At 39.1% G+C, this 25,007-nt stretch overlaps 1 protein-coding gene across 5 annotated transcripts; it reads left to right on the forward strand.

Moving 5' to 3' along the window:
* Positions 1-220: 220 nt before the first annotated feature.
* Positions 221-24,790, forward strand: LOC117388536 (dnaJ homolog subfamily C member 13). 5 transcript variants are annotated; one of them, XM_033986095.2, is made up of 57 exons: positions 221-411; positions 4,207-4,287; positions 8,756-8,831; positions 8,909-9,058; positions 9,463-9,504; positions 9,604-9,804; positions 9,881-10,087; positions 10,163-10,258; positions 10,558-10,649; positions 10,719-10,885; positions 10,965-11,044; positions 11,116-11,285; positions 11,384-11,416; positions 12,390-12,489; positions 12,577-12,684; positions 12,806-12,961; positions 13,050-13,106; positions 13,183-13,304; positions 13,483-13,558; positions 13,736-13,831; positions 13,907-14,047; positions 14,558-14,575; positions 15,249-15,331; positions 15,422-15,575; positions 15,658-15,761; positions 15,836-15,995; positions 16,063-16,125; positions 16,202-16,303; positions 16,378-16,482; positions 16,581-16,783; positions 16,993-17,077; positions 17,175-17,329; positions 17,448-17,493; positions 17,566-17,720; positions 17,828-18,029; positions 18,107-18,222; positions 18,309-18,387; positions 18,464-18,599; positions 18,678-18,862; positions 19,397-19,471; positions 19,538-19,657; positions 19,735-20,130; positions 20,222-20,335; positions 20,425-20,541; positions 20,624-20,801; positions 20,878-20,969; positions 21,046-21,145; positions 21,232-21,306; positions 21,391-21,503; positions 21,586-21,755; positions 21,910-21,952; positions 22,047-22,220; positions 22,303-22,482; positions 22,574-22,714; positions 22,804-22,947; positions 23,026-23,125; positions 23,852-24,790. In XM_033986095.2, the coding sequence occupies exons 2-57, from the start codon at positions 4,220-4,222 to the stop codon at positions 23,947-23,949; spliced, it is 6,819 nt and encodes a 2,272-aa protein (XP_033841986.1). In that variant the 5' UTR covers positions 221-411; positions 4,207-4,219; the 3' UTR covers positions 23,950-24,790. The 5 variants fall into 5 exon arrangements, with proteins under 5 accessions (XP_033841986.1, XP_055085873.1, XP_033841988.1 ...); XM_055229898.1 differs by lacking the exon at positions 23,852-24,790 and adding an exon at positions 23,375-23,490; XM_033986097.2 differs by lacking the exon at positions 14,558-14,575.
* The last annotated feature ends 217 nt before the right edge of the window (positions 24,791-25,007 follow it).

Below are 25,007 nucleotides of genomic sequence, written 5' to 3' on the forward strand. Positions count from 1 at the left end.
CGCAATGTGAGCATGCATTTTAATTCAGAAAGAAGTAGCATTAGTTTAGAAAACTCTTCTTTTGCGTCTGGTAAAGTGATTGCATTAAAAGCGCCATACATAAACAGCAGGAAAACCCATCAATAGATTCCTCCATGGATGATCCATGGCCTGTTCAGCCAGTCAGTGCGGAGACAAACCAATCAGCTGACCGCCGCATGACAGCCAGCCCAGGCGCATGCGCACTCCGTGTTCCTGCGCTATCAGGAACATGGCAGCGTCCTGAGCGTTGTCGGGGGGAATACGGCGTAATTGAGCACCTTCAGACAGCAAGCATCAGACTGGGAAAACTGAAAAGCACCAGCTACACCCAGAGAGGAGGGTGGGGGGCTGAGGGACCGCTACGCTGAACACCCCTTAGCTATTTTGCAGGTAAACACATCCTCCGTTACTTGCCACTTGCGCCTTTAGCTATCTTCTCAATGTTTGTTTGACTGACTGAACGCTGCTTCTGCTAATGCTAACTAGCTCTTCTGCCTGGAAACCTGAATATGGGAGCTAGCTTTGGTTAGCCTAGCATAAGTAAGTAGCAACCGCCTGTCTCTGCCACAACCCCTTATCTGCATTTAACAAACAAACGGTCGTAAACAGTTGTCCAATAAGTCCTGCACTGGAGTAAACTGCAGCGATGGCCCCATTGCGTAAAAACAGGAATGTCGCCGTGTATTTTGATTACAATTGGACCGCGCAGGCCTGTTGCAATGAAGGAGAGTTTAGGAGGCAGGTAGCGTTAATGCTCATCTTGATCATGGATTTACTTGACAGAAGAACAAGACGAGCCAGGGAGGACTCGGCCACTGGCAAATCATTTTAAAGCCATCCATGAGTTTTCAATACAGAAATCAGAGCAGTGCATTATTATAAAACGGTTAAGTGAGGGTCTATTGGTCTACTTCCTAAATTAACTCACGTACAGTAACTTCCTGCACGTTTACTTGCAGTTTAAAGAAGGAAATGCATTCGTTTCAGTTCAGTGTATTGCAATGAAAATGTATTACTAGTATTAGGGTCTACTTGTGGGAGCCTTATCTTCCCCTCACTCATGCAATGTAGTTTATTTCCGATATTGGTTAACTAGTGCAAATTAAAACGTATTATTACTGCTGCCAAGTGATGTCACAGCACATGACAGTTCGACCTTTGAACCTGGAGATCCTTTAACTATTTTCTATTTTACAATAAATATGGATTATTGTTATGACGCACTGATAACTGTTTCTAGATAGGATGTTGTTGGTGTTGAGTGGGGATGAATTAGGCTATTGAAAACACTAGAGCAGCATCTTAACAATTATTTTAGTAGTCAGCTAGTTAGCATTTTATATTTTTTATTTTGTCTTCATGCATTTTTCACAAATTGTTTAATATTTTGGGGAATTTTCAACCATGAATATTCAGATTAATCAGTACAGTCCAACAAAAGAGGTGATATCAAAACAAAACAGCTGATGTAAAAACACAAGGGCTGCATAAGTATTTTAGAGATATCACTTGTATTTCGTCTTACTAAAACAAATAAATTGGTTTGGTTTAAGAATAGGCCTGCCAAATTATTTAAGTACAGAAATGATTCCCTTATATTTGCTTCAGAGTCTCTGAGTAACTTGCTATTGATCTGCACGCAGGAAGGAAGTACAAGGAGGGCTGGTCACATGACTCCACAGAAGTCTGCCTCAGTTCTTTTTGCACTCCCCACACAGTAATATAATCAAAGTGGCCTCCAGCAGCAGCATGGGGCTAGCTGTGCACTGCTTGTTGTTAACATCTCCTTTTGTACACTGTGTCAACCATGTTTCCTTCACTTTACAATTCCACCTCCTTATTCTACCAACAAAACAGTCATTGTGTGCAACTGTAAAGGATTACTGTCAAACTGTCGAGACATAAGCAGAGCCATATGTTCATGTTGTGTCCACAGTGCAGAGCTTATTATGGTTGGATTTGTGTCCTCTGTATCTTGCTTATTTGTGCTCAACGATGGAGAGGAAGGAAAAGTGGTGTGAGTTTTCCCAGATCCTGACAGAATGCTGACACAGGTCCTCATCAGTGCAGCTGTTAGCAATAACTGCACTGAGGATTAAACCTGAGCGCTTATTCACACATTACTTTATTAGCTTGTCATTGTTGCTTTTTATGTAGTTACGATGTTAAGTTGCTTGTATAGAAACAGATCTTCTTCCCTTCACAGCAGAAGTAGCCTAGTTTTTGTTCATGCTTACAGCCTACATATCTTTTAAGTGTGGTGTTGTGTTCATTCACTAGCCACTATGTTGAAAAGTGTGGGTCGGTAACAATAATATTCAAGTCAAGTACCACAGTGCCCTTAAATTGGATTGATTTCCTGCCATAGACTCAATCAGGGTATTTAAATTGAAAAATACACTTTATAAAGACCTATTACAAAATAGTTTATAAATATATATATATATATATATATATATATATATATATATATATAGATATATAGATATAGATATAGATATATAGATATAGATATATATAGATATAGATATATAGATATATATAGATATAGATATATAGATATATAGTGGTAGAGAGATTTATGTGCCACTGACAAATTTGTTGTCACAGCAGTTTGTGCCAATAGTAGTGTATCTGGCAGCCCTGATATGGAGCTGTCAGAATGTAGGCAACTATTGTTATTTTGATTGTCAGTAGAATAAAGTTCTAATCTGAGAGTCTAGACAAAAGAGTGATTTGAAAAAGCTTAATTACTCTTTAAAAATTTGACAAGATAAAACTAAATAAAAATCGTCTTTTTTTTCTGACTCGCACTATGTTTTCTCATGTGGTTTATCAAAGTGATCAAGGCCACACATACACACGCCCACGCACACACACACAGGCTCTGCAGCAGTATATCGATCAGTCATCAGCTGTTTGATGGTCCTTCCCTCAGGCTCTAAACAGTAGGTTGTTTTTCCTCTCCCAACAGGCATGTCTGTTTAATATAGATATGGTACATGTGAGGAGGATGGATCATATGTTATTTAGTCTGTCAGAATCTTCTATGGTTATAATAAAGACATGCTGTAGAATTGCTCCGTCACGGGTTGTTGGGAGCCTGTGAGACTTTACCTTTGAGACGCAGTATGTAGAGTGTGTATGTGAAGTGTGTGGCTGTACATTAAAAGGTGCATTACATAAACCTGAGCCTGATGACACGTGAAAGGGACAGGGGGCAGAGAAGATACTTTTAGTGCTTTTTAATTAACCAAATTTTTTGTATTATGGAAATATTCAATAAATAATTAGCTGCCCCCACAAAAGTTATAATAATAAATTTTTCTTATAGTGCTTTTCCAGATAATTTCGTGCATAATTAATTCACTTGTCTGTGTAATCCCTCAGTCGCCCAGGTCTGATCCATAGCAGAAAACGAAATTTTAATCTGTGAACTGGACAAACTGGACAATATTTTGTCCAGTTGACAGATTAAAATTTTGTCTTTTGCTATTAATTCACTCCTCACTTGGTGGTAAGGTATCCAGAGCTGCCCTGGGGTAGACTGATGGAAGTGAGGCTGCCAATCTGTGCCATCAGCCACTCTGACCACCACCAACACTCACACACCACATTCATATGAGGGAATGGTAATGTGAAGTGTGTTGCCTAAGGACACAATGACACTAGCACTCCACTATGGCACAGATCTGGCATTCCTAGCAGTCTCCCATTCAAGTACTAACCATGCCCAGCCCTCCTTAGCTTGAGATCTGATGAGATAAGGCTTTAACAGGAGGTTTGACCACAAACATCCATATGGCTCTGTTGGCAGAGCATTTTGTTTATGGAGCCTTTACGTAATGCTTTGAGTTCCCAGTGGATGCAGGAAAATACTATATGTGACCACTGACCAATCCTATTTACTATTAAGTGAATACTGACCTGTATTAATAATTATATGCTCAAAGTTGTATTACAATTTCATGTATTATTCACTGTCCATAGTCACAGCTGCCTAGAGTGACTGTGTCAGCCCTTCTGACCATCACTAATCACTCTCATACCTGACTCATACCTATACAACTAGAAGAGGTGTCTTGCTCGAGGACACAACAACAACTGGGATTCTGCATCAAACATTGTTTTATTTTGTTGCTATTTATTTCTATACTGACTACCATCAATTGTTTTGTCTTCTAGGTCCTGTGAAAAGATGAATGTCGTCAAGGACAACAAAGATCTGGCCTGTTTCTACACCACCAAACACTCCTGGAGAGGAAAGTAAGAGACACTCTAGTATCTCATAATAATAATTCAGATATGATATCAGGTCTGGTCTTACTGCCTATTGCAAATCATCTGTGTGTCAGCTTTCTCAACAATATTGGGTATTCTTTGCTTAACCGTAGAGGAGGGGATTCCACTTACTTATCTGTGCAAGATGTGCAGTGAATATTTGTCAGACAGTGGCAGCAGTGAGAGCGGAGTGTTATTTTTAACATAATATGGAAAGAGGATAAGTATTGTGAATAGATAACAGCCGCTATAGAAAGTATGAAAACAGTTTGTAGTGTAAAAGTCACACAAGTTGTCACTCAAGTGGTTTGTGTGTGGGATTCCTCTGAACCACAGAATTCCCATTAAAGTCAACTGTTACGGGCACAGATGGAACTCCTTTCTGACGTATTTGGATTAGTGCAAAAAGGGGTGATTTCACCATTAGATCATTAAAATGTATTGATCCACGAGATAAGTTGCTTAGCTCAATTGCACAATAAACCTAACCTAATATTTTAAATAGATTACCTTCAATTTTAAGTGATTTGCTTAAAATAATTTATGACATTTTCATTGTCATGAAACTACATTATTATCTAATGTTTCAAAAATTTAAATTTTATAGAGTGAATATTATCATGTCGTTTTAATTGTTGCATTTGACCTCAAATTAGCTGTGACATGATGCTCTGCTGAGAAGAATGAACTAGTCCAAGTGAGACCGGGAGATCATATTACCAATACCTGCTTTCTAAATGTACCTTCCCATTAGCACAGGCCTGAACCCATGTAACTCAAGCAGGGCTGCCAGCATCGACAGAGCGTCGTTTGGATAATGCATGTTCTAGGCTCCACAATACTTGGACATACTATGTAATACTGGTGCACAGATGAGAGGGTTTAACTGCAATATTTTGTAGTCAAAGAGCCATCCTTTTACCATCCTGCTCTCATTTCACTCCTGTTTAATTACAACCTTGTGACTAGTGCAGAGTATTAGATTAGTCTGTGTGTGTCTTCTAGGGGCACCAGGTTGTCTTTATAATGAAGGGCACTAGGTTATCTATATAATTGATAGTTTAGTGCAATAGCTCCTCCACTTTCACAGATGCAAATGCATGACTCCTTTGAATCTCCTTTGCATACAATAATATTTTTCTCTCTCCAAGGCAACAGTGTACGTGATGGCTAACACTCTGCCACTCTAAGAGATGGAAGTAGGAGATGTACTGGTCAAGAGATTTAGTCAGATCCAGGAAGTTGCCAAATTACACGCATTATGAAATGTTCTGTAGAACAGGGTGTTGTACAAGCTGTAAGGCAGGTCAAAATACTACAATCAAATTTGCTTTGACATTGCAGGTGTTTTGACCTGGTTTATGTTGGGACTGCCACAATAATTACTATATACACTTACCGTTCCTTATATGAAAGCTCAAACAATATTTTTTGTTGTTAGTATTTATTGTGTGTGCCTTTTCTTTGCAGTATGACAAATGTTTGGTGATCTTTTTGGCTGTACAATAAGATTTAAGGTTATCCCGTCAGTGGCATAAATTACTTTCAATATTACCGTTTATATATTTACTCCAGCAATATATCGCACTTCAAAATTATTGTGACAGGCCTATTTTATGGTTAATTCTTTATGTAATTACTGGGCATATCCATGTGAAACAAATTGACACAAAGTCCAATGCCTCCTATCAGCATAAATCCACAAATTGCAACCTACATCTGTTACAGTTTCTTTTCACATGCATATGCTTTAATTTCACACAAAAATTTTTACTGTTATGCATATAGACACAAGCTAATAGGCTGCATTCATGTGACATCAAAACGTTCAAGAATTCCTAGTTTTAAAATTAAGCTGGAGGACACGTCAGAATTCTGTGGTAGAATGTGCTGTTTGAACTGCCAGTTTGCAGGTTTGTTGACTTGTTTTATAGTTAATATCTGTGTCATTACTGGGCCTGTCCGCACTAACCAGTCTAAAGAAAACAAAAATGAAATTATTTTGTCAGGAAGTGGTGTCATTATTCAACCACAAAGACGTGATAAATGTCACTTGAACGAAGCTAAAGCCATCTGATTAATATACATTTGTGAAGTCAGTCCTTGACAGATAAGGTTCAATATTTATGGATTATACATTTGGGAGATTTACTGTTTGAAAGAAATAACCAGAGTTATATTTACCCCTGTACCTCAGTCTTTCACATCTAACCTATTTCATTTCACATATAAAATATATTTAAAGGTCCTATATTGCACAAAATTGACTCTTGTGAGCTTTAAGACATGTTTTAATGTTGTTACCTCATCAAAAACACACCTGGAGCTGTGTTCTGTTTCATTCACACATTTTTGAGTAACCCTTTATTATTAGTCTGTCTACATCTTCAAAGCTGAAAATGATCCGTTCCACTATGTGATCTCATGAAGTGGTAGTTTTCAAGTTAACAGCTAACTTTTACCTTTTAGTTCAGTAGAGATTGGCAATACCAAATGATTGTAGTGATAGTATATGGAACACAATGGAGTACTTCCTGTAAATACTTCTACATGACATCACAACTTGGAACAGAGTGTTTTCTGTTTTAGAGAAGAAAGCAGGATTTCTGTGTTAAACATGTCTGAAGTATTAAACAAAACACAACTCCGGGTATGTTTTTAATGAGGAAGCAACATTATAACAGATCAGAAAACTGCATAATACCGGCCCTTTAATTTTCATTCCAAGTTAACTATTGTAAACATGAAAATGGATTTACTTTACATTTCTGTTTATGCAATCCACAAACACAAGCTAATTGAGAATGATAATGGCTAATAAGTGGCCATAAGTTTGATTGTATAAAAATATGTTCCAGTAGCTGCAGGTGGGGTGGGTACTGGGCAGTGTACTAATATAGAATGGAGAGGAAAAAGGCAGCCCACGGACAATGAATAATTAACAAGGCTTGTGCTGACTCTCTGTAATGCCTTCTGCTCTGAGCACCAAGGTTGAGACATGGAGAATAAGGCCATTTATAAACTAGACATGACACAAGATGACGTGTGTAAACCAGGAATTTTGATAACATCATTTTTATATGTACTTTATGAGCTTGTGCATTCTCTGGTATAGTGTATTGGTTTTGGTTGTCAAATGTATCGAAAATCAGATACTAATCAATACTAAAACTATCATCGAAACTAGATATTCATTTGAGCAAATTACTTACTAAAAAAATCACATTAACAGGACAGAAATGAATCTTTCCTTAATAGCTTAAGAATTATCTTGAGCTGCATCAGAGTAAGTATAAAACTACATAGACTAATATAAACTCATGGGTCACTGTGGAACCTACCTGGACGACTGAAGGTCTACATAGATATAAGACCACATGGTAATATAAAAGAAAGTACTATGATTTAATCTTTAAAATCACATTCTATTGTCTAAATAAAGAGTTTTTTTTATAACTCAAGAACTGCCCTATGTAACTTTTCTGGTGGAGAGTCTGTCACCTGCTTGTGTCCATAGAAATATTATTGCTTTGCCTGGAATGTTCCCCAGAATGGCATTAAACTAATCTATATTCATGGAAACAAGCAGGTGACTCTATCAGGCCAAGTAACAGATCAGATCTGGAGAGACGAGTTTGCTCACAGTAAGAATTCATGTTTTTCAAGGTTTTTTTTTTTTTTTTTTTTTACAGTATGGTTAACACCTGTAACTGAATATGATAGGTAGGTTTAATGCCATACTGTGCAACATTTCATCTTCCACCCAAGAAGTTACGCAATGCACCCTTAATTGGATCGGGAGGAACAAATGATTTTTGGAGATTATCATTTTTTTCAGTTTTTGTACTTCTAAGCTAAGATAAGAACATTGCAATGTGGATTCAATTATTTTATCACAGTATTTATAATAGATTTATCTGCATTATACAGTAGTAAACAGTAAATCTAATCAAAATGCAGCTGGTAGTTGCTGAGTAGCATTATTCATATCTCCAGACATTTGGCAGTAACTCGATTAGGAGCTGCTTATTATCCATAGATTTCAGAGTGATGAAAAATTAGCACTGTTGCCATAGCAATTACAGTTCCAAATCAAATATTTCTTCTTTTGAATGGTCAAAAAACAAAATGTTGCCTATAAGCAGAAAGCTGAGAGAAAGACCATCCCCTTCAACATGTGACCATTCCTGTACCTTGAAATGTTACAACAATAAAACAGAATAAAATATGTGTGCTGACTCAGACACAATAAAGCTGGATATGAGGTGACATCATCAAGCTACTGGCTGTAAAATGCTGTCATGCGTGGACTTGTTTTGGAATTGAAATAATCGCATTGTTTTGTTTAAATGTTTGAATTGTACTTTCAATTGATGACACTACTCACCATTTTCTCCCACACTCATTGTTATTTGCTTGTGGTATTATGACTAATCCTGCCTTTGTATTGTAGGTACAAGAGAGTATTCTCCGTGGGCACCCATGGCATTACAACTTACAATCCTACAACATTAGAAGTAACGAATCAGGTTAGCGAGTTGTGATGTATAATGTAATTGTGTAATGTAGTTTTCCACTTACCTCTGCATGTTTGATGTCTTTTCAGTGGCCTTATGGGGACATCTGTGGCATCTGTCCTGTGGGGAAGGGACAAGGGACAGAGTTCAACCTCACATTCCGAAAAGGCACAAGCAAGAAGTCCGAGACGCTTAAGTTCTCCACAGAGCACCGGACAGAGCTGCTCACAGAAGCACTGGTGAGCCGGACTACAAGGGGCTAACAGCACACATACCTAATATTGTGAAGGGGAAGTTTGTATATCATGCTCCAAAACACTAAATATGAATCTATTTTATATAATGGCTAGTGAATTACTGGCTAAGTCACTTTCAATTGAGTTATTAAAAGTGCAAAACATCCTGAACAACTAGTTCTAGCAGAAATGGTTTGCAGTGGTCCAGTTATCCGCCATGAGGAGTTTTCACAACTTTCAGATGTGGAGTTTGTGGAGGCACATTAATGCTAATAACAACTAAGATGCTTGCAGCACAGCATTACTTCTGGGTTCGCAGACAATAAAAGTGCTTTAATTAGATGACTCTAAGAGCTGCTCAGAATGTTTCAACTTTTGATGACATATGAATAACTTGTCTTTTACAGCGATTCAGAACAGAATTTTCAGAAGGAAAAATAACAGGCAGGGTAAGGGCTTTATACATTTTAATTAATATTCTATATTGTATATATTCTAATATTGTATCTTGTAACTTGTATAATGTTCTTTGCCTTGAATCCCAACAGCGATACAACTGCTACAAACATCACTGGAGCGACACACGAAAGTCTGTGAATTTAGAAGTAACACCAGGAGGCATTGACCAGATCGACCCTCAGACCAACAGGGTGGTCTGCTCCTATGATTACCGCAATATCGAGGGTTTTGTGGAGGTGTCAGATTACCAAGGAGGGTTCTGCATCCTTCATGGAGGCTTCAGCAGGCTGGTAAGTAATATGTAATCACTTGTTGGTTGAAAAGTGTTGTTAACCTTGGTTATATATTGGTTGTCCGCTCTGGTAGCATCTGTTTGCCTCGGAGCATAGAGATGACATCATCCGCAGCGCCATAGAACATGCAGGGAATTTTATCGGCATCACGCTCCGTCTGAGGAAGGAGTCCCTGACCTTTGAAGACTTTCTGACTGACAGACTGGGGAAGTACAGCTCAGACGAAAGCATCACATCTTTGGCAGAGTTTGTAGTTCAGAAGATCACTCCACGCCATCCAGTCAGTAACATATCTACTTCAACTTTGAGTACAGAAAAGTCAGATTAACGATTTTGAAATGTTCTGTTTCCTCAGGAGCCTGTGAAACGTATCCTGGCTCTAACAGAAACATGTTTAGTGGAGCGAGACCCTGCATCTTATAACATAGTTACAGTTAAACCCTTTGGAGAGGTATTCACTGCACATTTGTGTACACTCACTTATTCACACTATGCTCTTTGTTTAATTAAGGTATTCAGATGGATTTTTGCTGTTGTGTTTAAGTTTACAGGCCTCATAGAGAGTTGATTATTGAATTCATAGAAATCTGCTATTGTTTCTGCTGATTATGATCTGAAGACTTGTTTTTGTTAGATGTTTTAGATTTGAACGCAAACTGTGTTATGCTGAGTATACACTCTATAGAAAATCACCCTTAATACTGCACTCCACTGTGTATGTATGACTTTTTTTGTTTCTTCTCCCCTCAGGTATTTGCACTTATTTGCGATGTTGACAACCCTCAGGTTTTTACAGTTGAATTTATTAGAGGACAGATTAGGAGGTTCTCCTCCACAGAAAGGTATGCATCAGGAATCACATCCAATACAAATGTATCTGGTGTCAAATGAAAATGCTGGTTGTTTTTCAGGGACTCCTTATTAGCCAGCTTGCTTGATGGAGTACGTGCCTCAGGCAACAGGGATGTCTGTGTCAAGATGGCCCCAACCCAACGAGGGCAGAGATGGGGGCTCCTGAGCATGCCTGTGGACGAGGAGGTGGAGAGCTTACATCTTAGGTTCCTGGCAGCACCACCCAGTGAGTCAAGGCCCGTGGTCTCCATTATTATGTGGAGTGTGTTGTCTGCACCCAAGAAAAACCTTTCTTTGCTTTTCAGATGGCAACTTTGCTGATGCTGTGTTTCGTTTCAATGCGAATATATCATACAGTGGAGTTTTACATGCTGTGACACAAGATGTAAGCATTTGGTTTGATTTATTCCTTTCCCCAAATATGTTCTAATGTTGTCTGTCTATGTTCTCCCTCAGGGCCTGTTCTCTGAGAACAAAGAGAAGCTCATAAACAATGCCATCCTGGCCCTTCTGTCTCAAGAGGCAGAGTTACCTGCTATCAACAGTGAGCTGGAGAGCCACTTCCAGGCCATCCGACGCCTGGTGGCCTCTAAAGCCGGGTTCCAGGCATTCACTCAGCTCCCGAAGTATGAATGCAGCTTATTCACCACCACCTCTCATAGCTTATACTTTGAATGCAAATGAATGTGAGCTGCTGTTAACCGGCATGCTCTGTCATTCCAAGGTCTGGTCAAGGGTCTGGACTCTCAGATGGAACGTAAATATGAATCCATGCAACTCAGTGCACCCTCTGTTTGCTTATTTGGATTGTTCTATTCCTTTTGCATCAACCAGGCTCTTCAGATTCAACTAGAAGTCAGTAAGGATTGTCACAGAAAATAGTTAGGTTTAAAAGATTCATTTATTATCCATGGCTGTTCTTGGTCATTTAACGGGGTAAACCTTAAGAAATCGAATGGAATCAAGAGCAGATGAAGAAACTATAGCCATGAAATATAACTATATGAACATGCTAAGCCATTTTATTATAACTAAACAATTGTTATTATTTAATTATGTGTTGGTCATCATTTTTTATGCTGAATATAGTTGAGTAGAATGTCCTTCTCCGTTTATTACAAGGACATTTTTATGCAAAATATAACTGAATCCCCCACCACTAGCAGCCTGGCTGTTGTGAAAAGGACTATTACCTTCTGCTGTGTTTTTCTTTCACCCTTGTTTTCTGAAAGGCATGTTATCTTTATGGCCTTGATCCACCATCTCATGCTTGAGTTTTTTACTTTCTAAAAAAATAGACATATTACATTAGTTTCTATTTGTGTTATTTAGTAAACAAACAAACATTGTCCTTCATTGGGTCACTGAGATGTATGAGAGGAACTGTATTTACTGTTGATTCTTTGCTCCTGTACCCTAATTAGGATTCCTGTAAGATTTATTGCTGGGCACTTGGCTGTTTCTCTTATTACCACAAGATGCCTACAGCTTAAGATATTTTAGATCATTAGATCAGAAAAGCACTTTAATCCTGTAGTTTTCTGTAGTTTTAATGTTGTTATTGTTGGTGAGCAAAAGAAACAAAAGTCCCTTCAGGAGCAATAAAGTCTCTGCATATTCATTCCCAGACCTCTGCAGACAACTTCCCAGTTATGTGTTGTTGAAGTGATATTGGATGTATTCTATTATTATATGCATAGCAGCCTTTTTAATGTGTGCGTGTTTTGCAGATTTAGGGAAAAACTCGGAGTAAAGACAGTAAAAGCTTTAAAAAGGAACAACAATGGTGTGACCCATGCTGCTATTGACATGCTCTGTGCACTTATGTGTGTAAGTACGATCTTATGAGTGCACATGTGGTGCATACAGCTGATTAACACTACATGGTAAAATGACTCTTGTCACTTATCACTTCAGCCAATGCATGATGACTATGACCTGAGGCAAGAACAGCTAAACAAAGCTTCCCTCCTGTCTTCAAAGAAGTTCCTGGAAAATCTTCTGGAAAAATTCATCACCAATGTGGTACATTTGAAACATTTAGTCCACTATAAATGATCTAGTAAAGCTTTTTAGTTTCAGTCGCTGATCTTGTAAAATACACTTTATGCAGTTATTACAAGACATGATGTGCTTTGCTTTCCAGGACCATGGAACAGGAGCTTTGGTCATCAGTTCTTTGCTTGACTTCCTGACCTTTGCCCTCTGCGCACCTTACAGTGAAACCACTGAAGGACAGCAGTTTGACATGCTGCTTGAGATGGTCGCCTCCAATGGACGCACCTTATTTAAACTTTTTCAGGTGCAAAGTTTGATAGTGCAAAGTTTGCTGTTCGTATGTTACATTTAGTATTTCTTCTTGTGTATACTGATGTGTACTTCATTTTCAGCATCCCTCTATGGCAATAGTGAAAGGAGCAGGCCTGGTAATGAAGGCCATTATTGAAGTAGGTCTGCCAATAGATTCTCAGATACACATACTTGTACATGCAAGGTACACTCATGTCTTTATTTTTGATACAGGAAGGGGACAAAGAAATCGCCACCAAGATGCAAGAGCTGGCTCTGAGTGAAGGAGCTCTGCCCAGGCATTTGCACACATCACTGTTTACTGTCAGCGCGGACCAGAGAATGCTTACAAACAGGTCAATTGTCAAATCTTGTTATTGTATTGTATTGTATTAGGTCTTGAGAAGTAGATTAACTATAAGAAAATATTGTTTTTATAGTATAGTTTTGCGAAAACTGCCAAGTGGATGTCGCTATGGCTTGTTTGTTTCCTTTTTCCTTCTGTCCAACAAATGACTGTCTTTTTCCCTTCAGGCAGCTGAGTCGGCACTTAGTTGGTTTATGGACAGCGGAAAACCCTGTTGCAATGAACCTGTTGAAAAGAATACTTGTAAGTCTTATCAGTATTAAATCCAGTGCCTTTATGTCATGGAAAAGATTGTGCCTCAATAATTTCAATAATGTTTGATCCTGCTCCAAAACATTTTGATATAATGGTTGGCACACTACTGGATATCAGCTAGTTCTTATTTTTATTTGAACTTATCTTCTGCTTTCTTTCTTCCAGCCAACGGGGTTACTGGCTTACCTAGACAGTGCTGATACTGTCCCAGAAAAAGATGTTGATAGAATGCACATTCGAGACAACTTGAAACTTGCCACGGTATTCTACTACAAGTTATTCAGTGGTTAACTAGTGTTATTACTTTACAGAAAAAAATATTTTGTTTTATCATAGGATCAGCTAAATCGTAACAAGGTGCCCGAGTGGCAGCGGATAGCAGGAAAAGCAGCCAAAGAGGTAGAAAAGTTTGCCAAGGAGAAGGCAGATATTGTGCTGATGCACTGGAGAGATAAGATGGGCATCGCTCAGAAGGAGGTGAGGCATATGTATTATTGCACTACTGCTTCTGCATCAGGTGCTGCTGAACTGCTCAACACACCATTATTGAAATGTTGCATGCACAAGAAAGGAGCTTTTTTGTTTAGGTATTTTATGGCTGTTTTTTTTTTTTTTTTTTAATGTTCTCTTAACTCAATATTGGAAGCTGTTTCTGTTCTTTCTACAATTCCTACATTACTAAAGCAGTTATTAGAGTTACTAGACATCATTAGTTCTTTCAGTCCTAGGCTATACTTGGCATAACTAATGTTTTAGATCATTTGCAACAAAGCCCGTCTGATTGTGCCTGTTGCCTTCATGCTCATTGCTGTTTTGCCGCTGTATTTTAACAAGCTATACAAATGTAAAAGCAATCAATAATGTACACCCACCTTTGTACCAGCTGTGTTTTGTTGCAATTCATCTGTTTTATCAAAAAACAATAATCTCTCTGTGTTGTCTCTGCCTCATCCCCTCATTGTGTTTTTCTTTTGTCAAACTATGCAGCAGGACAGAAATAACCTGGTAAGTTCGAGCGGCCAATGGGATCTAGTATTTAAAGCATTCTTCTGTCCATCAGGCATTCTCCATCTATGTGTGCTAAAGTGGGTGTGTTTTGAGTTTGCATTATGGAAACCACAGCTTAAATCTGTCTGACCTTTAAAGTGTTTGGGTTCTAAATCCTGACAGTAACTCTGTCAGACAATGTTTTTCCACTTTCAAATGTATTGTTAGCCAAGTTACACATGTGTTGTTTTTATTTACTGATGTGAGTCAAGAAAATGGTAGTGAATAGTTATAACCTTTCCAGAAAATATCAAAACTGACCATGACAAATACTAATTATTTTCACACAGTGCCTCAACCTTTTGGAAAAATCAATTGTGCAGTAAAAAAAGGCTATTTTTCAGATGCAGAAGGATTACGTTTCCATAACAACAAAAACAGAATGCACCCATTTTTGGGATCCCATTCTGTTTTCTTTTTGGTTCAAAGATGACATTATTTAAATGTTTGTTTGTTTTTTCTTCACTTTTAACCTTTCAAAAGGCATTTTCACATGTTTCACTTCTGATGTGCATAAGCTTTTTATGTTCTTACCATTTCAACCTCATGCCATTTAATTACATAGCAACTGCATATGAACAGTATTTTTCTGTACAGTTAAAATGTAGTATTTTCTATGTTTTTATTATAGAACCCCAACCAGAAACCAGTGATCCTAAGAAAGAGAAGACAGCGAATAAAAATAGAATCAAACTGGGAGTTGTTTTACTACAGGTACTGCTTTTTGTTACACTTCATGTAATGTAATTTTAGAAAGTAGTATTCCTGGAATTTGTTTATCAATTATTTCTAATGTCTGCTTAGATTTCAACTTGACCATGCGCGCTCCAACCTCATCTGGAACCTTAAGACCCGAGAGGAGCTGCGGGAGGCTCTGGAGGGAGAGATGCGAGCTTTTGGGGTGGACCGGGAGCTCGGCAGTGCCACTGTCATTTCCTGGAACCACCAGGAGTTTGAGGTACTGCTATTATGAGTAAAATTAGGATGTGGAAGTAAGCAGACACAACAGTATTAAACCAATTTCTTGTATTATTTGCCAGGTAAAATATGACTGCCTTTCGGATGAGATCAAGATTGGAGACTATTATCTGCGACTGCTTTTGGAGGAAGATGAAAATGAAGAAACAAGTGCCATCAAGAGATCGTGAGTGTAGCTAAAATCATCAATCTTGTTTCAGTGTATCCTTTTTATTCTAAAAGATTCTTCCTCTGTTCTAGATATGAGTTTTTCAATGAACTCTACCATCGCTTTCTACTCACGCCCAAAGTCACAATGAAGTGCCTTTGCCTGCAGGCTCTTGCAATAGTTTATGGAAAATGCTATGAAGAGATTGGTCCATTCACTGACACTAAATATATTGTGGGGATGCTGGATCGAGTGAGTATTACAACTAAATTTAAGTGCAGTTCTGAACATCTATATTCATTCACTTGTGTTAATACAGTGTACTGACAAACTGGAAAGAGACAGACTCATCCTCTTTCTCAACAAGCTAATTCTGAACAAGGTAGGTCTATCAAACATCAGTTAACATTGGATGAAATTGTTGTTTGGTGTAGAAATATAAATCATATATTGTTTAGAAAAATGTGAAAGAGGTGATGGACTCAAATGGAGTGCGCATTTTGGTGGATCTGCTGACTCTGGCTCATCTTCACACGAGTCGAGCAACCGTCCCCCTGCAGGTGTGACATACAAACTAAACTCTTTCTAAAATTATTGTTGATATTGATGAGCTGATTGGTGAAAATAATTGCAGAGTAACGTTTTGGAAGCTTCCCCTGACATGAGAAGGGACAGTGAAAAAGAGTGGTACTTTGGTAATGCTGACAAAGAACGAAGAGGACCTTTTGGTTTTGAAGAAGTAAACCATTTGAAAAAAAAACTTTTACCTGATTATTCTTGTTTACTATTTAAACATAAACTCATAAACTAAATGCCATTTCATTCTTCACTGTTCAGATGCAGGAGTTTTGGAACACAGGTGTTCTCACTGCAAAAACACGCTGCTGGGCCCAGGGGATGGACGGGTGGCGCCCCCTGCAGGCCATTCCTCAGCTGAAGTGGTGTCTGCTGGCCTCTGGACAGGCTGTGATGAATGAGTCTGATCTAGCCACACTCATCCTGAACATGCTCATAACTATGTGCTCCTACTACCCCAGCAGGTTAGACTTAATCAGTACTATGGAGAAATCTATATTCATGGGTTTCACTTTCCTGTTTTATAGGTAATATTGTGAGGACTTTTGCCCATTGAATGAATAGTTTCTTTTTATGATGCTAGATTTTCATGACTCAGAAACGTATGGATAGAGAAGTCTGCCTATAAAAAGATTGTTTTGTTTCTGTTTCTTACTGTGTATTGGCTCCACAGAGACCAAGATAATGCAATTATCCGCCCTTTACCAAAAATTAAGAGGTTGATTAGTGACAATGCTTGTCTGCCCCATATTGTTCAGGTATTTTCTTTTGTTACATTAATTTAATACAAATAACCCTCACCAACATTTACACTCTTACCCTGACCTTTTTCTCATCGCCCTTGATTCTCTCTAGCTTTTGTTGACCTTTGACCCGATTTTGGTGGAGAAAGTTGCCAATGTCTTGTATCTGGTGATGCAGGACAATCCCAATCTGCAGCGTCTGTATTTGACTGGAATTTTCTTCTTTATTATGATGTACACAGGCTCAAATGTTCTACCAGTTGCAAGGTACTACCATATTGATAATGTTATAAAAAATAAGTTTAAAGTTTCAACATCTGCAAAAAAACATCGAACAGCTGTGAACATAATTGGAATATTAGATGATGTTTTCTTACTTTTATAGATTCCTGAAATACACTCACCTGAAGCAAGCTTTCAGATCAGAAGAGGTAGAGACTGATTTGACCAGTGCATTGCATATGCTTATTTGCATAAAATAACTCCTTGAAATGTCTTCTTAGGCCAAAGGTCAGGATATAGTTCAGCGCAGTGTGCTGGGGTCCATCCTTCCTGAAGCCATGGTTTGCTACCTGGAAAACTATGAGGCTGAGCGCTTCTCTGAGATCTTTCTTGGAGAGTTTGATACGCCTGAGGCCATTTGGAGCAGTGAGATGAGGTACGGTAAAACAGATTCCAGAATTCTAACGCTATTGTGTTTGAATGCTGCTGCAGAAATGTACAGATTTACAATGTACATATTATTATTACTATTTTTTTTTTCAGGCGTATGATGATAGAGAAGATTGCTGCTCATGTGGCTGACTTCAGTCCCAGACTGCAGAGCAACACTCGAGCCCTATACCAGTATTGTCCTATTCCAGTCATCAGCTTCCCTCAGCTGGACAATGAGCTGTTCTGTAACATCTACTACCTCAGACATCTGTGTGACACAACCCGCTTCCCCAACTGGCCGATTCGCAATGCTGTACGTTTAGTTTCATAAAACAATCAGGATGTACTTGAACCCGCTCATAAACAAGAGTTGTTGTCCTATACGTCCAGGTGAAACTGCTTAAAGATACGCTTGAAGCCTGGAAGAAAGAAGTGGAGAAAAAACCTCCCTCCATGTCTGTAGATGATGCCTATGAGGTCCTCAATCTCCCCAAAGGACAGGGACAGTGAGTGCCATTCTGTCTCTAGTGCTTCTGCAGAATACACCTTGATGGTTTCATTACATTTAAATGATGCCATTTTCCATGTGCAGGCATGAAGAGAGTAAAATCAGGAAAGCCTACTTCAGACTGGCACAGAAATACCATCCAGACAAGAATCCAGAGGGAAGGGTATGTTAAGATTTGGTTGAGTCTTCTGGTAAACAAAGAACAAGGTTATGTGATCTCTGTGATGTTGTTATTGCAGGACATGTTTGAGAAGGTTAACAAAGCCTATGAGTTCCTTTGTACAAAATCTGCACGAGTGATCGATGGACCAGACCCAGAAAACATCATTCTCATTCTTAAAACACAGAGCATCCTTTTCAATCACCACAAACAAGGTCAGTTTCTTACTGTTTTCTGTGTTTCTTTTTGAAATTACTAAGATGTAGATAATTGACCATATTTTATGCCAACAGAACTGGAGCCATATAAATATGCGGGTTACCCCATGCTTATCAAAACCATCAAAATGGAGACTGACGATGAGCAGCTCTTCTCTAAGACCTCCCCTCTGCTCCCGGCTGCAGCTGAACTGGCCTTCCACACAGTCAACTGCTCAGCACTGAACGCAGAGGAGCTTAGGCGGGAGAATGGCATTGAGGTACAGTGGTCCCTCGGGGATTACATTCTAAAAACAATTATTATATATATTTTAAAGCCGTAAAACCCCTCTCCACACACTTGGTACACTTTTCTCAGACAGGCATTAACATTTTCTCACATTTCTCTCTTGTTTAAACACTCTAAAAGTTCAAACCTTTGTAGGTGCTTTGTCGGTGCAGAAAATCTCATTGACATTTCATACATCACTTCAGAGTAACACTGTTAGCGATTGAACATTTATGTAAATATGGCAAGCTGAACGCCTTCTTTACAGTACAAGAGACACAACATGGAGGAGATTGATTGACAATTGTCTAAGTCCCTTAGCCAATCAGGACACAGAACACAATGCGCGTTCATACGCTGTTAAAAAGCATGCAAAATTGCACACGAAAAAAAGCGAAACAGCAAGGCCGCATAAGGTGAGCCGCATTATATTGAGAGACAACTGTATATTAAAACATTGTTTTGTCTGTCAAACTGTCATTTGGTGCAAAATTATTTTACCTACGTTTTTATTTCCATGGAACAGATTTTATTAGAAGCTTTGTCCCGTTGTGTTGCTGTTCTGACCGCATCCAGCAAGCCCGATGACATGGCAGTACAGGTACTTAGATTTTATTGCTTTTAGTCAGTGCACATGCACAGTATTAAACGTAATGCTGTTGCTCAGGTGTGCGGGCACATCTGTAAGTGCTACAGTGTAGCAGCTCAGTTTGAGGAGTGCAGGGAGAAGATCATTGAACAACCCAACATCATCAGGGACATCTGCCACATTCTCTACCATGGGAAGGTATGTCGTCCATTTTGAATTATGTTTAACTTTTATGATATAAAAAGTTTATAACTTTTTTTATTCTCTCTTGTTAGGGTCTTCCTAAAACGGCCAACTTGGCAGTTCAGTGTGTCAGCTCTTTTGCAGTGGACTTCTTCCTACAGACCCATCTGTACCATGCAGGTGTACTATGGCATCTGTTGGTCAATCTCTTCAACTATGACTACACTCTGGAGGAGAGTGGCGTACAGGCCAGTCAGGACACTAACCAACAGGAAGTAGCCAACAGCCTCGCCAAGCTCAGTCTGATCGCACTGAGCCGTCTGGGGGGCTACAACCCCATAGCCCACAGCCCAGACGGCAATAATCCTGTCCCAGAGACCAACGGCATTGAGGGCACACCTCCAGAAAACCCAACCATACGCAAGAGTTTAGCTGCTATGCTCACACCGTATATCTCCAGGAAGTTGGGGACAGGCACTCCCGCTGAGGTTGGTGGTGGGAAGAATGAAGCAGCGTTTGTACAATTAAGCAATTTACAATGTATGAATGAAATATCTTGTATTATGCTGATTGTTTTAGGTCTTGAAGCTTCTCAACAGTAACTCAGAAAACCCCTACCTGATTTGGAACAATTGCACCCGAGCTGAACTACTGGAGTTCCTGGAGTCTCAGCAGGAGGGGAACATCAAGAGGGTAATAATGCACTTGGTTCAGACACCTTTTTTAATATTAAAGCTAATCCATATTGTTGTATTGAGAACATTCTCTTTGATGTTTTAAAGGGAGAAAATGATAAACACTTTGGGGCAGACTTTGTGTTTGGTGACCACAGTAAAGAGTTGATTGTGGGGGAGATTTTTGTGCGGGTTTATAATGAACAACCAACATTCCCCCTTGAAGTGAGTAGAAGAAACCAAAATGCAAAAGAAACCTAGTAATGATCATTGTTTATTTTTAAACTTTTCAAACCTGGTCTTCTAGTACCCTAAAGCATTTGCAGCCAGCCTCCTGGACTATGTGGGCTCTCAAGCCCAGTATCTGCACACTCTATTGGCAATGAGCCAGAGCAACAAAGTGGAATCCCAGCAGCATGCCGAGAGGCTGCGCTTTGCTGAAATGGCCTTAGAGGCGCTCCGCAACGTCATCAAGAACAACCCAGGTGAGACAGGAAAAGAGTGCAGAGATTTGTTGGCTGATGTGTTATTTATCAATCTCACTTATTCTGCCATTAACAGGATCAGAAACTGAGTGCATTGGGCATTTCAAGCTGCTCTTCTCTCTCCTGCGAGTTCATGGAGCTGGCAGGGTCCAGCAGCTTGTTTTGGAGGTATGTCTGCTTTATTCTTAATGTCATTATTTAATTTATAAAAGTTGGTTAATAGAACTGGTTCTTTCTTGTCTAGGTTGTAAATACAGTAACTTCAAATCAAGAATGTGTGACCAACATTGCCGAGTCTCTTGTGTTGTCCAACCTTCTATTGCTGCTACACTCATTACCTTCCAGTGAGATTTCAAACTCAAGCTTCTCGATAGAATTACACTTAATTAAATAGTACAGCATATAATGTCCATTTCTCTCTAACTTCTAGGTAGGCAAATGGTGCTGGAAACTCTTTATGCACTTACTTCAAACACAAAGATTGTCAAAGAGGCTATGGCCAAAGGTTAATCTAGTTTAATCTCCTTTTTAACAATGATGCTCCTGTATTATATGGCTATTGTGCTTATTATGTTTGTTTATATTCCAGGTGCTTTGATCTACCTGTTAGATCTCTTCTGTAACTGCACTCACCCCCAGGTCCGCACACAGACTGCAGAATTATTCTCCAAGATGACCTCTGACAAGCTTGTTGGACCTAAAGTGTGTTTGAAAAATTCTAGAAATGTGTGAATTTATTCTACCAAATTTCATCTTCTCTAAATATTGTCATCTTTACATGCAGGTTCGTCTAACCCTCATGCGCTTTCTTCCCGGCGTCTTCATGGACGCTATGCGGGACAATGCCGAGGCTGCGGTGCACATATTTGAGGGTACACATGAGAACCCTGAGCTCATCTGGAATGACAGCTCCAGGGAGACTGTGTCTACCACTGTCAGAGAAATGATGCTTGAGTAAGACAGCATTCATTTTCTACTTATTATCAGCACCAACATTTAAATAGTTTATGGGTGCTCAGCTGCACCTCACCCATCTTAAGTGTGAATCTGACATGAGTTCTTTAGAAACAAGAGATAAACAAGCATTTTTTGCTCTTTTTTTTTATAGACATTTCAAACAGCAAAAGGATAACCCTGATGTGAACTGGAGAGTAAGTGAATACCATTATTATACTTATACTACACAAAATAAGGTGTTTTAGCAACTTTAATCCTAATGTCTTTTTTTCTTTCAATTTCTTTTAGTTACCAGAGGATTTCACTGTGCCATACGGGGCAGGACAAGGAGAACTTGAGGTCGGTGGTGTGTTCCTGCGTATCTTCATAGCTCAGCCGGGCTGGGTCTTACGTAAGCCTCGCGAGTTCCTTGTGTCCCTCCTGGAGACTCTAACAGAGCTGCTGGAGAAAAATAACCCTAATGTAAGCTTCTCATAAAATCCACATTTATTATAATTGACATTTATGTATTTAACTTCCAATTTCATCCCATCTCATTTCTCAGGGTGAAGCATTGGAGACCATCACCACAGCAGCTGTTTGCCTTTTTAGCACACAGACCCAGCTGGCTGATCAGGTGCCTCCTCTGGGCCACCTCCCTCGCATTCTGGCAGCACTTAAACACAAGAACAACGCAGTGCCCAAGAGCTCCATCCGCCTCATTCACGTGCTATCAGACAATGAGGTGAAAACGAAAGAGCTGTCTTGAGTCTGTAAATAGTTCTTGGAGTAGCACACTTGACAACTTGATTTAACTTTAATTAATTTTTTCACAGCTCTGTGTACGCTCTATGTCGGCCCTGGAGACTATTGGACCATTAATGGCTGGTATGAAGTCCAGGGCAGATATGGCTGGATTGGCATGTGAAGCTCTAAACCGCATGTTTCAAAAAGAACAGACTGAACTTGTGGCTCAGGTAAAACAAAAAAAAAAAGATTTGACTGTTTAAATTAGTTTTTTTTCAAAGCCTTTTTGGGCTATTGAACTGCATTGTGTCTTAAACAGGCTCTACGAGTGGACTTGGTGCCGTACCTTCTGAAGTTGTTGGAAGGAATTGGTTTGGAGACATTAGATAACCCCTCAGCGACAAAAGCCCAGATTGTAAAGGCACTCAAGTCCATGACCCGTAGTCTGCAGTATGGAGAACAGGTTAAAAAAAAAACTATCTCCAACATGAGTAAGCTTAGGATTTCTGTTGTGACAAATAATCCATATGGACTTTTTCAGGTCAATGAGATTCTTGCAAAATCCTCTGTTTGGAGTGCCTTCAAAGACCAGAAACATGATCTCTTTATCTCAGATTCTCAAACTGCTGGATACCTCACAGGTATTATAATGTTTTTTTCTGTCATTGTGTGATACTTATTTACATTACTGTAACATATTAAATACAAATGTAAAGGTAAGTCCGAAGTTTTCCTGTGTAAGCCTTTACTAAAGCCTTACCTTTGCCTTTTCCTAAATCACCTTTGTGGCTCACACCTCACTTGTGCTTAGTCCAAGTTCTCAGCTTGTTCTGTAACCTCCTGGCTCTGCTGTCTCCTCCTCTATGTCCTCCACCTCTCCTCCTCCTCAGGGGTGTCCACTCCTTCTCTCCTGGCTGCCAGCAGCCCACTGCGAGGTGGGCTCTAGACTCCTCTGCTGGGCTCATAGCCCACCTCTGTCTTGCTTTGATGCAGGTAGACATCAATGACAATCTAACTGCCATTCATTTCCATATTCCATGAGCTTCTCATCTGCCAGTGTAATCATCATTTCATATTTTCAGCCTTTTACATTGTTAAAAAATAAATAAATATACTTGGAATGAATAACACTAACATTTAACTTATAAAGAAATCTTCTAATTTTATCACAAAATTATACTAAATGTCATCTAGTATAGTATAATGTCTCCCTATTCAACTATAAGAGTTTGTCCACAAATAACAGACTAATTTAGACATTATATAGACTGTTTCTACATCATCCCATCATGTATTTCTATGTCCATATGGCTCTCATTGCAACGTCTGTGAAGCCTCTTACATGTCTACTTTATGTCCTCACTTAGGTCCTGGTGTAGCAGGCTATCTCACAGCTGGCACTGGCTCCACAGTAATGTCCAGCGTCCCTCCCCCTGTGGACAACGACATCGCAGACCAAGGCTGATGGACACGTCCCAGTGGAACTTGCTCAGGCACCAGACTGCCTCCCCGCCAAAGCCCCAGGGACTGAGGACTCCACCATGAGGAGGTGGGGACAGAACCAGAGGAGAGCAGGACTTGGATTACTGTGACAACCTCCTCTGTTGTCCCGCTCCTCTCTGCCTTTCCAAATGGCACTCAAGTCTTCAAAACAAATTCTTTTAACTGATGACCAGTTGTCTTTCTTTAATTTTATTTTCTTGTTTGACACACAGAAGAGTTTACTTTTTTGTATCAATATATTTTTTACTCTAGATTCTTTTTCCATTAAAAAACATTTTTTGGGAGGAGAAGAATGATCAATTAGCAAATCTTTCTCCTAACTGTATGGACTTCGCCTCACATCTGTGCATCGGACATATCTGCTAACAGTATAAATAGTCTAGAAAATTGAGTGGAAGTTGAAGAAGGAAATGTGCCCTGTTCCTCTAAGGACCTTGAACCCTTGGTTGTGTGGCTCATGTCTTGGTCAGTCCACCAAATGTTTAGCTTTTTAAATTAAATCATTCTCTGCTCTCTTTGAAGGCTATCTTCCTGCCTCACTTTTAAAATGACTTTCCTCTCCCAATAATGCAAAAAGCACTAGAATATTTAAGTGATTAATAATAACATTTTATCAACAGAAATGCTTCTGCTGATACAAGACAAATGATGTTGACTCTGATTATGAATCCATGTGAAAGACTAGTGCAATTTGTGTTCAATGTAATATTGCGTATATATACTTTCTATATGAATGTACATTAAAAAAATAAATCAAACGCACCTGTACATAAAATTTTAAGAATAAAAGGGAACTCACAGTGTTGTTATTTTTTGGACTTTTGTATCTGCATGATTATTAATTGTATATAAACTTAATCTAATCCCAGTGTAGTTTACTATTTGAGTCCAAGTTGCAAATATATTAACTCAAATTTAAATGCTAGGCTGTACATCACTTTCCATGAGCACTCTATACACAGAATATAGGCCTACTGATTTATTAATATACCTGTGGGTTTACTATTGGATAGAAATACA

Source organism: Periophthalmus magnuspinnatus, chromosome 20 (genome assembly GCF_009829125.3).
Source record: "Periophthalmus magnuspinnatus isolate fPerMag1 chromosome 20, fPerMag1.2.pri, whole genome shotgun sequence".
NCBI lineage: Eukaryota > Metazoa > Chordata > Actinopteri > Gobiiformes > Gobiidae > Periophthalmus > Periophthalmus magnuspinnatus.